General features: G+C 36.9%; 1 protein-coding gene across 1 annotated transcript in view; it reads right to left on the reverse strand.

Moving 5' to 3' along the window:
* The window catches only part of MAN1A2 (mannosidase alpha class 1A member 2), a 138,290-nt gene that overhangs the window by 101,132 nt on the left and 24,156 nt on the right, over positions 1-13,002 (reverse strand). Inside the window, exon 2 of the mRNA XM_027681309.1 lies at positions 7,049-7,304. Coding sequence (XP_027537110.1) covers positions 7,049-7,304 — 256 coding nt within the window. The remainder of the gene's footprint in view (positions 1-7,048; positions 7,305-13,002) is intronic.

Below are 13,002 nucleotides of genomic sequence, written 5' to 3' on the forward strand. Positions count from 1 at the left end.
ATAAATGAAAGATTTACAAATGTAAAATGAGCTCTTTATACAATCATTCCAACAAGCTGGGGCAGAACTTTGTGCAGGGCCACTCCTAACATGTCTGTACTGGCCAAAGTGCTAATTGCAAAATATTCATTCGAATATATCCACGGAAAATTAATTTACCAACTCAATCAAAAATATTTTATCCTTAATTTACAGATTTCACTAATTAAGAAAAATTAAGGTAAGTTTAAAGAAGTGCAGTGAAACTAGCTGAAAGCCAACTTACCTGTTCTCATAATGTCAAATTACATTGGAGAATCCAGAGCACAGAGAATCCAAATAGTGTGCACACAAAATAAACAATGTGTATGTATACATATGTACAAATACAAAGACATTCTTATATGCACACTTACATATAAAATATGTGTATATATTTTATACAAACACACACTGCAGTGAGTGTTAAACACTGAAAAAGCTGGATCATAATACTGATGTCCTTCAGTTTCACTGGGATCTAAGTGAGGAAACAGTGCACTACAAAATACAGTGCAAAACTCTTTACAGACATGGATTATTAAAAACTGGTGTCATAACCCACTAGAAGTCCAAGTAAGTTTGATCAAGAAAACAAAGAGTATAAAGTGTCAGCAATAATGAAATTGTTCTAAATTGGTTTCAGATGTTGAAAAAAGGCCCCCCAGTCACAGAAGGCAGTGTATTTGGCTAAATAAGAAACACTGCAATTAGAAACAATAAATGAGATTAGCATTTGAAGTTGTATGAATAGTAACTATAAAAAGAGAAGTTATACAGCATAAAAAGATCTCCAGATGATTAAGTATTTCTTTCTTCTACACAGCTCTTTTCTCAATAAGCACACTAAACAGAATTCAGGTAAAAGGACACTTACTACTCTTAACCTGATTTCTTAAAAGAATAAAGCTTATGCAGTCTTACTGTCTGTACATCTGTCATTTGACACATAGATTTGCAGTAGCCTTTGAATCCATTCTCTAATTTCATACTTGATTTTAAAGAGCTGGAGGAACCAGATACTGTACTTTTGGTGTTGGGGGGGGGGAGGAAAGAAAAAAAATACTTGTAGCTAGATAAGGTAAACAGTCACAAATTAATACCCTGACTGAGACAAAGGCAGTTATAATTCAACCCTTTACTCATTCAGAGGGGCAGCATTTAGCACACAGGTATCTCTAAAGAAGGTATGGAACACATTGCAATTCATGCAGTCAAACAGGAAGATAAGAGGACATTCACAGCAGTATGTGCATGATGAGCAGAGGGTGGTACAAGGGGATTTAGGTCAAAAATCCACAGAAAACCACTAGTTTTGCTGCTTATAAAACAGCTTGTTACTTCTCAACACTATTAACAGCCTCTTGAGTATCATCCAGAGACCATGATTAAAATACATTTTAATCACTTTTCTTCTTGGCACCTTCCTAGAAGTATTTCCAAAATTGCCTCCACTAATATTAAATAAATTAACTTTCTACCCTCCCTTCTAAGAGGCAATATATTATAACTCTAATTTTAAAAGAGGATCAACGGAAACTTCTGCCGAAGGAAGTTCACCAGCAAAAGAACTCAAGTTAGAACATCCCCAGCTTCCCAGACAGGACCTTGTTCCTCAATTGGGCAAAGCATCCAAACTTAACAGTAACTCCTTCTGCAAGTGTAGCAACTGAATTTCAAGTTTGACTAGACGACCTTGAAAGGTTTCTTCCAACCCAAACTATCCTATGATTCTATGAACCTTAACAGTGGCACCCATACTCCCCAGATGTCCATTTCACAACAACTTTTGCTTAAATGTCTTTCTCTGCTTTTTCTTCTTATCAGAAATCTGTGACAAGCAGGATAACTAAAATTTTGCTGCCTTGAAAACAGTTTATCAGAAAGCAATAAGATATCACCTTGCTATCCCATCTCATTAAACATAACAGTTTTTAAACTGCACAAGCATGTTCTACAGTCATCACCTTCAGTCACTTCATAAGCAGCTTATCTGTATGAACACCATACCTCCCTTGAGTTCAATTTAAAAGTGTATTTAGAAGTAGCATTGCCTAATTACATGACTGCACATCTCAACAAATACAGAAAAAGTAACAGAATAAAAGCTCCAGAGAACTGATATTTTCCAGTCTCTTTGAAACCTAGAACATTATTATTTCACTCCTAAGTTTACTATGTGTACTTGTGTAACATTCTAGAGAAGCTTTCTTTCAGCTGACAGGCTTAGTCAACAAGCATCATCCTACCACAAACTGGTTGAGGTTGGAAGGGACCTCTGGAGGGTATCTGGTCCAACCTCCCTGCTCAAGCAGGGTAATCTGGAACAAGCTGCCGGGGTTCATTTCCAGTCATAAGTATTTCCAAGGAGGGAGACTCCACAACCTCTATGGGCAACTAGTTCCAGTGCTTGGGTCACCCTCACAATAAACAATGTTTTATGATGTTCAGACGGAGCCTCTTGTGTTTCAATTTGTGCCCATTACCTTTGTGCCTGTCACTGTGAAAAGAGCCTGCCTGGCTCTGTCCTCCTTGTACTGTCCCTTCAGCTATTTTATACACTGGTAAGATTCCTTCTCTCATCCAGGACAAACAGTCCCAGCTGTCTCCTCCTTTGCTCAGATGAGATGCTCCAGTCCCTTAAGCATCTTTGTGGTTCTCTACCCTCTCCAGTATGCTCATGTCTCTCTCATACTGAGGAGCCCAAAACTGGACACACAACTCCACATGTGGCCTCACTGGTGCTGAGTAGAGAGGAAGGATCACTTGCATGGGATTAGTACCATTATTGGGTGAAATACACTACTTTAGCCTGAAATGAATGCTGGCAGTAAGATAATACTACGACATGCTGAAAGCAAAGAAAACCTGAAGCCTAACTAGGGTGAAAAAAATTACAAAATTTTCCTTATTTGACTGGGTAAAATTTAACTTTGAAAGGAAATAAAACTCATTATAGACCACAGAGCACTATGTAATGATTACATTTAAACTGCAGGGGGAAAAAAAAAAAAATCAATATTCTGATCATTTAAAGGACATAATAATGGAAATTAAGTGCCAAAAATTCCAAGTGTTCGAGCAACTTATATCTAATTTAACTTGGGAAGGAAGTCAGTGACTTCCAAAAGATGAGTTTTTGTTCTTAATTTCTCTGCATTAAGCACAACAAAAAGACACATCTTAAAATCTTTTTGTAAGATTATACAAGTTACTTCTACCATCTTAAAGAACATTTTCTACTTCCAACATTCTTCTTTTATGTACTATAAAAACCCACTAAAATATTAATAGAAAGTTAAAGTGTAGCAGCAAGAATCTGAAAAAATTTTCAGATATGTTTGTTCTTAAAATACCAGTTAAACAAACACCATAGCATTTTTTAAAAGCCAGAACAGCAAGCTAACATACTACAAAGCATGTATTGTAAGCAAGTGAAAAAACCTTTACTTCTCAAAGTTGTCATTGTGCATCTAAAATAATCAGTCAACTCATAAATACTGCTTATTAGAATAACTGAATAGCTTGTTAGAAGAAGACAGACAAATTTTGCAATTGTGTAAATTAGTTACACTTGAGAATACAATGTAACACTACATATAATTATCAGAACCAAAGACACAGGAAAAAAAACCCAAGAAGATGCAGATTCTGCTCCCAGTTTATTCCACAATCTTAAGAAGGCTCCCTCTCTGTGCTCAGCAAGCATTTTTATTATATAAAGCTTTCAAATGTTTTACAAAGCTCTCTTAAGAGCATTACACAATTTTTTTGTCTTTTATATGCATTCTTTTGAAATCAAAATAAGACTTTAACATTTAAGTACTGAGAAATCACTTTTTATACAGAGATCTGTTAAAAAAAAAAAGACTTTATCAAGCTGCTCTTTGGAAAGAAAAACTGGTAATAAATTTTCTGTAAAAATAATAGAAACTAAATCCTCATTTGAAAATTTTCCAGCCTTTCTCACAACTGTAAAGACCCATCTGTGGTGTGTGTTCCATATTGTCTCCATCATTCAGCCTAATTCTACACAGTTTTCCACCATTTGATAAGAGGTGAAATAGGCTGAATAACATAATTAATTTCATGCATTTAAACAGTCTAAAGCTGTTCTCTGAGAGTGAAGTTCCTCAAACATGTACCAGGACACTTTATAGCAAACCAAGGCATAGGTCAAATGCCTTCCTGGGACCCCCTGGAATTCCGAAGCCAGATATGCAGCCTCCATAGAGCTAGGAGCTTCCCTGTGCTATTTTTTAGGCCTCAATCCAGGCAACCATAATGTCTTGCATGTCGCAAACGCTATATGTGCTAGTTGCAGACCTACATTAAGAGAGATTGTCTCCTGAAACTTGTTCTTTTTTTTGCTAAGTCTCCACCTCATCTACCAAGACAATGTGTATTAGTCTATACTGGTTACATAAAACAGCGAGAGAGGAACTCAGTGATGAACATAACATATTTCAAAATGCACTTCACATCTCTGGAATCACTAAAGCCTTCTCTGAGACATCTGATGCTGTCAAAAACAGGTTTCAGGCAAAATATTATCCATCTGACACTGTCAATACATGTTTTATCTCAGCCACATTGTATTCATTGCAACATAGCAGATCCAAAATCCGGAAGAGGACCCAAAGGCCAAAAAAAATGACACTGTACCAACATGGGTTCCTCAGCATTATCATTTGACTGCTCTCCCAAGAAGACCTTCTGCCCCTGTATTTTATATCTTCACATATCTGCTGTAGAAGTGATAATCTGCTGCCCTACATGAAAAAAAATTAAAAATTCTGGAGATCACCTGGTACTAACAAGTACCAGTACTAACAAGACTGATTCAATGAAGGCAATTCACACAAAGACAAATTTCAGTCATACTAGTGTGATCCTGGACTGTTCAAGCAAAGTGGTCACACTTTGTACTGCTGAAGACAGCATAGTACAAAGGCATTATTATCCTAACTGAAGGACTTACCCACCTAATACATAGTCCCACAAAAACCTTTTGTCTGGCTATGAAAAGCTACACCTCAGAAACCACAACAGTAGTCATCAACAAGTTATGCAACAGAAAAACAGATTGTCAGTGTGACTCACACGTAGGCTGATCACCAAAAAAGGAGTAAGCCTTTTACAGCATGAGGTGTGTGGCAACTGCAGCTAAGGATCACCAGAGCTATAACCTAGTGATCCTTACGAACTACCCTGAATTCCTTACAAATAGATATACCTTCAGGTTTAGATCAGCAAGAATTGTCCAAATTTTACTACTTATTCATGACACCAAGAAAATTGCCATTCTGTATTAGCCTGTAGCTCATCATCTCCTCTCAGTCTACATTCTGACCAAACAACCTCAGAAATGTAAATACCAATTTTCAAGCCTCCCTCCAATTCCAGGCTTGATCTAGAGGAACTTTGGTTGATAATTTCTTCCAGCTAGTTCTTCATTGTTGGCTGTATGCAGTAATTTTTCAGTTCTTGGTCAACTCAATTTTATTCCATCCATTAAATCAGTCAGTGGCAAAGGTATTTAACTACAGTAATCTGTAGTAAAAATTAAGAAGTGTTGATAACTACATGACCATACCCATTCACTGTTCATCTTCACCCTACAGAGACATTTTGAAAAGCAAAATACCCTGTATATTCTCACCAAAAATGTTTGAAGACATAGGCTTGAAAAGCAGTAGAGTCTTTTCAAATCCACAGTTCAGTGCTGTCCTTTGGGAAACAGCCCTAACCAAGCAGGGTCAAGGAGGTCCAATATTCCACACACGACTTCTCAGTCAGAAGTACTTCTGCAGTAATCACTAATGGGCACATCTTAGGGGAAGGATTTGCTACTTCAGAGATTCAAATTGTGATACAGCTCCGTATGTAGTAACTACTACCAACAGTGGTAGGGCCCCACGCTGTATCGCTCATGTATCATAAGCAGTTGTTCATTACTTGATAAGAGTGGATTCCATCTAGTTATCATTAATATTCAAATTAAAATTCCAGGTTGACTGATGTACCTGCAGCATGGCACACACTTGAACTACAACTCCTTCCTGTGACAAGGACAGGTGTATGACTGATCTCTGTTTGGTTTTATGAGCTAACTAAACTCAGATTAGAATTTAAAAGAAGATTTAGTTGATGTAAATACTAAGTGCTGTGGTCCTGGATGTTCTTTAGTAACAGAGCCTGTGCTTGTCTAACTCTGGTTGAACCATTCCTGCTTGCTAACCCGATTTTTAGGCATAAAACTAATCAGATTGTAGGAAAGAAGAAGAAAAATAAGGCTGTACGAGATTTCTGCCATATTAGTTAGAAGCACAGACTCAGAAAAAAGCCTGGCAATAGTAATAGGAAATTGGCATTGCCAGGGCAAAAGAGGGCAATCAATCTCCTGGCCAATCAGGAGTGGAGAGGGTAAGACCAGAAACAGCAATTTCCATAGCATAAGCTGCCACAGAACCAAAAGCGTAAGCAAACATCTTAGTTTACGTCATTTACCTGTAAAACATTCAAGCTACTTAAATTAACTCATAAGGAAAAGAAAGACCTTCTGCTAATACTTGAAAGTTATTACAAATAGTCATATGCTTTTCAAAATAAAACTTCAGTGTGTCTAAAAAATTATCTTTTCAATCTACTTTTTAAACTTTTAAAACTATCCTGAGATACAGTAACATAATCCATTCTTTGAAAGGAAACTGACAGTCATGCTCTACTTTAAAGATGCTCTTGTTACTGTTCCATGAGTTAATGACAAACTCTTTGAACTCATACCACTAAGCTGAAGAAATCCTTAAAATTTTTACGTTGTTATCCAGTGAAATATTAACACTCCAACACAAGGAAAAAAAAGCAATAATGCTGATGCTCCTTAATACTTGTGCACTTTTATCTTACTGTTTATTAAAAGATTTGTAGACCTGTTTTTCTTTTCTTTTTAGTAGAAATCATAGCAACTAAATGCCATACAAATAACTGCTATCAGATACAAGAACACATAGGACCACATCATCTTTACCTCTTTAACTTTGTTCCTCTTCTCTCGGATATCCGGGTCTGCTGGTTCTCCACTGTTTATCCCTATTAGATTTGGTAAAGGAACAGGGGGCAGTGGCTTGCTGTCTTTCTTTTTCAATTCTTGCACTACTTTGTTCTTTTCTGTCTGAATCTCAGCTTGAATTTCATCACGCGATTTCTTCAATTTCTCCTTAGCCTCTTCCAGAGCCTTTTCATGATCTGCTCGTATCTTATTTCTCAGACGTTCCTCTTCTTCTCTAGAGACACAAATGCTAGTCAGCATCTCATTACTAAAAACATATTGCTTATAAACAAACTGCAGTTTCAAAACAGAATCCACATCCCCAGTTGGTTTACTCTAAGTAATTCCAATGATTCAGACAAGCTTACTGAATTATGTTAGTGCACAATCCTAAGCTATTTTTGCCATGAACCCCAAAAGAACACCACACACATCAGCAACATTATTGTGGAAAAACGTATCATAGGAGTTTTCTAGATTATGTCTCAGCACCTTTGCTTGTCCACTCAAGAATTTAGAGAGGAAAAGCCCTACATCTTGTACTTCAACTACAGGATGTGTGCAGAGGCACATCTAGCTAACATTCCTTTTTTTTTTTTTTAAAATCAGACGGTCTCTTCCTCACCTTCTGCACAATAAATAAATCGTACACAACCTGCCAAGATCTGAAGTAAAGTAACCACTACCAAAAAAAAGAAAAATATCACAGCCACTTCTTTTATTACTAATCTCCACTGCAGCATGTTTTCTCTTGAATTCAGAACACACTATTCCAATCAGTACAGTCCTTAAACCCCAAAGGTTAAAAGCAGAATTAATTATAAAGCCATTTAGGAGCATAAGAGCTTTTAGTAAAACATGATTTTGAAATTCACTGTCAACAAAATCAACACCATCTTGGTTTTAAGCAGTATCTTACAGCGTGATCTTTAATGATCAGATAAAGTTTTAAGATTCACATTCAAAACAAAGAGTGCTGTTTTAAAGCCTGGTTTAAACAAGAGATTATTCTAACAACAGACAAAAATGGTCCATTCCAGTTCTAAATTATTTCAAGGAATCAGAAAGATACACATGGATCTCTCAATATAGCACAACCTTTTCAAGATTCTTTAAAATACAGAGTTGCCCAATGACTAATGTAAGTCAAAAAAAGCTGTAGGGATTTAAAACAAGCTCTAGGTAAAAAAAATGCATCGTTACACAAAGAGTACTTTATCAGCCCTTACATTTTTCTGAAGTGCTATTAGGTTTACATCTAAAATAAATTATAGCAGCATTATTACCTTCAATATTTCAGTACTAGAAATACAAAGCAACATTTTAATAGATGTACCAACTGAAGGGCTTTTAAATGGAAGTTCTTCAGCCACTTTTCTCAATATGACTCCGGTCACATCCATATTTCTCCCAAACATTAAAAAAGCAAAGGACTGAGCTCCTCAATTTGACTGTCAAATCCAAGCTCATTAATACTGCCAAACCGTATCAGTGCCTTTTCCCCCTCAACCGAGGAGCAAAGAAACAATCTTCAAAGTGGTAAAACACTATTATAAAAAGAGAAAACACAAGTAATGCCATTTAGGATAACTTTTACTTCTATTGTGACCCACTTATAGGGGGAAATAACTTCCCTGTATTCCTGCAAAAGTTACTCACATTTCGTTGTGGCAGTAAATGTGCTCAATTTTCAATAACAAAAACAGATAAAAATTTCTACCACCCGAAAGATTTGAAACCTTGGGAAGCTTTTCCAAGGCTAGCAGAAGGCTCTGTGTAAGATGCAGTTAGAGACAATGAGGTCGCCAGAACAAGACATCCTTCCCACACCAAGAGACATGTTCTCACCAAGAGACAGTAGCTGTACAGGAGTCAAAGGGAGGGCTGACAAAGAATGAGAAATCGGAAGTGTTACTGAACAGTTAAGAATCAAAATAATTCAGTGTGGGAATAATGTATTTTGGAGGTACATTTCTCATATTCAAAACCCAGTTTCTGGAGGCAAGTGACAGTCTTTATTTTCTGACCAAATTTACTAACATTTTATTACTAGATACGGGAATTCTTTTGCAAAGCATCAACCATCACTGAAATGCTTGAACTTTTAGAAAAAAATTGGTAACAATTCATCTCAGACCTTAATAAAAACATGTTCAAGGTATAGTCACACAACCCTAATTTGAAGATGCTTTACAATGAGTGTGCTTTACTGATACATAAAAATGCTTTCGGTAAACCCCATGGTTAACCTGCATGTCCCCAAACACAATTCCCCTGAGTGAAAAAGATTAATGAAGTTTGAGTAGTTACAGTGACTCTGACTCACTGGAATGAGTCACTGGTGATGTGCTTTCTGCACCTTCACAATTTTGCACCATCAAGATCAAGTGCCACGAAGATTTCGCTTTTACCTTTACTTTGAATTTTCAGTCCCAGGTGCTGCATACAACAGTAATAATAAAAGCTCCATAACTCTACCAACTTCAACTATTCAAATCATTTGAATCATCTAGATTCAAACTGCATGAAACAGCCATAAATCAGAAAACAAGTTTTGAACTTACATCTGTCTACACTGCAGACACCACTGCATAAATATACAAAAGCTGTTGATTTCTCCAGCAATATAATCCAATTAGAGTCATTAAGGAGGTTTGAATGACAGTCTGCTTTCCTTCAGTCAATCAGAAGAAAATACACAGAGACTCAATAGAGATGAAAAATTCTAGCGCTAACTGTATGATCAGCTCAAAGCCTTCCTTCCACGAAGTGACATTTTGAGATAAACATAAGAAAACAGTAAGATGAAGAGAAAGGTCAACAGGTATTTGAGGGAGTTTACAGGAGATAGCACAAGAGCTTCTTCTGCAGACACATACTCTCAGTGCAATTACCAATGATGGACAGCAGGAACTACAAGATATGTCATATTCTACGTGCCAGCTGAAGACATATTTTACCAAATATATTCATGAACATGGCTCTAATGGAAGAAAAATCACAGCCCTAAAACCAATACCACATGTTTCTTCTGAGTTCTTAAGCAACAAGAACTAAGTGAAAATATAGAATAAAGTTAATGAGAAGACTGGATATGTGTGAGCAGCTGACATCCCCTCAACTCACCAACAAGCTCCTCAGCCAGCATAAGAAAGGGTAAGCAGCAGTTTAATATATGTAGATAGCACTACATTCAAATTCTCAGAGTTAAAGAGACCTCAGAAAGAATCAATCTAAAAATATAAGATTGGAAAGAATCCCAGCATAAACACATATACCAAAACGTGTCAAACTGTTTCCGTATCCCACCCCCGCTTCTAAGCAACATAAGTAAACTTTAAATTTTGAGTATTTGAGCAAATCTTCAAAAACCCTATCTAACAGAAAGCTGCTTTCTTCTAGTCATCCCAAAAGCTTATTCAAAAGTCTCAAAACAGAGATTCAAGTACCATAAAACTACAGCAGAAGCTACTTTAAAACAAGCAATGCTATTAAAAGAACCTGTGATTAGACTATTTTTGCCAGCAAGAACCATAAATAGATCTAATAATTAGAATCTGAAACTAGAAACAGGTGCTAGTATTTTAAACAATCACTGCAATTAATTATTGCAGCTGCTTATGCAGGAACACTGAACGCTCTCAAAGTGTCCATGAACTGTCTAAATATCATTCGGAAAAGATCACAAATTATAATGCTTGATAAGCAAATCACTAACCAAAACTTAATGTGCTTTAATTATGCACACAGTAGTGTGTCTTCTGAACAGCTACTAAAGCTTCACTTGCCAAGACAAAGACTTTAAACAGAAGTCTTTCCTATCTGCTGTGACATAGCATGCTCTTTAGAAAATGAACTGCAAAAAAATCTGTAAAAATGTTTTCAAATTTCTTTGTAATATTCAAGATAAAAAAAGGAAATAAAAATTGGAATGGAGTCAAGAAAAGCAAACTGGCCACCAGCAACTGTTCTCTCCACTAGAAAAGCAGACCACTGGCTCACTATAGCAAAAGGTCACCCAGTTTATTATCATTTGGAGTTTCAGCAAGTGGATAGGCAAGAACTGTTAAAGCACATAAATGTTTGTGTAAGCCTGTCATTCAGAAACAACCTCCTGTGTGGAAATTCTGAACTTTTACCCTTTGGTCAAGTCTGATCTTCAACCAGAGGCTTTCAGAGACAGTAAAACAAAAAAACAGGCACTAATTAAAAAAAAGAAAACACTAAATCTTTGAGAGTCAGTGCCTAAAAAACATTTCACACATTAACTACAAATATTGTTTTTACTCCAATCTTGCAGCATACACGCTTTTATAATACCTACAACCTCATCGCGTCCTCCCAGCATATGGAGAACATAAATTCACAACATACAAGGACATACAAGTCTATATATCTCACGACTGGAGAGATATACTGCCCCTTATATGAACAGAGTCTGAAGGAGAAAGAACTGGAAGAAAGGAGCAGTTGTGCTGGTTGTTCTCCTTGCTGGATGGCTGCACTACTCTCTATTGTCAAGTGCATACAGAGGAGGAGGCTTGATTATTTTTCCCATGTTTGGTTTTCATCATGATCATCCTGCAGAAATAACCACTTTCCTCCCAGTTTGCTGGGTTGCTCTGAGGCAGCAGAAAATACGCTCAGGAAGGAGTACCAGATCTGTATATGCCTGTGACAGTTAAAGGGGTAAGCTCCACCACCGTTAACAGTGAGGCTGCTACTTACCATTTCTCTTTCAAGGCAAGTTAAGGTTGTATTTATTTTACTGAAGTTTTTTTCCTCAGGTAATGAACTTAATCAGAGATCATTGGTTAGAAAGAAATGCTTTTATCAGAAAATAAGTGAATCCTGCAGGAATGAAGGTAACAAGTGTATCATAAACACTGTGTCAAAGTATTGGTTATAAAGATTTTCCAACTAGACTTTTAAGAATAATCTTGTGCATGTTTGCAAGGAAATATGTTGTCCCAAAATCCTCTCTCTAACACAGTGTTCGTCCAAAACACAGTTTCTAAATATGTTTTCACCTTTGCTTAAAATACCCTTGTAGATGGAAACGGCTTGAAACTTTAGCACAGGCAGAGTAGATAGGTGATAACTTAGTAGTAAAAATTTTTTGTTATTTAAAAAAAAAGACTGAAAGTCAAACTGTTCTTTGTTGATGTTCTAAACTACTTTAAGAACATTATGCTTTTATTTATCTGCAAACATCCTACTTGATCACCGTTTTAGTTAAGACAGTAATACCTACATGTAATACACATGCTATAGTTACTTGTACATGTAGGTACTGGTGGTCTAGGAATAAAGCCAAAATGCAGATTATTCCCATTTCAACCCTCCTCCCTTATGGGAGATAACAGTTCATTATGACATCAGAAGGGAACAGATCTAATTCACTTTGAAAAATTATTGTTAAACTTTTCCAGATACAGAAAACCTGTGGAAAGGGACCTGGAAGTCCTGGTCAACATCACGTTGAATATGAGTCAACAGTGCCCTGGCAGCCAGGAGGGCCAACCGTGTCCTGGGGGCATCAGGCAAAGCGTCGCCAGCCTGTCAGCTGTGTCAGGGGAGGTTTAGGCTAGATATTAGGAAAAGGTTCTTCAGCGGAGGGTGGTCAGGCACTGAAACAGGCTCCCCAGGAAAGTGGGTGTTCAAGAGGTGTTTGGACAACACTCTCAGGCACACGGTGTGATTTTTGGGGTTGTCCTGTGCAGGACCAGGAGTGGACTCAATGAACCTTTGCGGGTCCTTTCCAACCCAAGATCCTCTTTAATTCTATGATTCATAGCCCAGAAAATTAAACCAAATAATAGATTCCTTGAGTGGTTTCTTTTCAACAAAAATGACAGCAGAATTTATTTCTAGCAAGTGGTTAGATTTGCATATGAACATGAGTAATGCTCCTCAAACATAAGGAACGTGAG

The sequence above is a fragment of the Neopelma chrysocephalum genome, unplaced genomic scaffold (genome assembly GCF_003984885.1).
Source record: "Neopelma chrysocephalum unplaced genomic scaffold, ASM398488v2 Primary Assembly neopelma1_60, whole genome shotgun sequence".
NCBI lineage: Eukaryota > Metazoa > Chordata > Aves > Passeriformes > Pipridae > Neopelma > Neopelma chrysocephalum.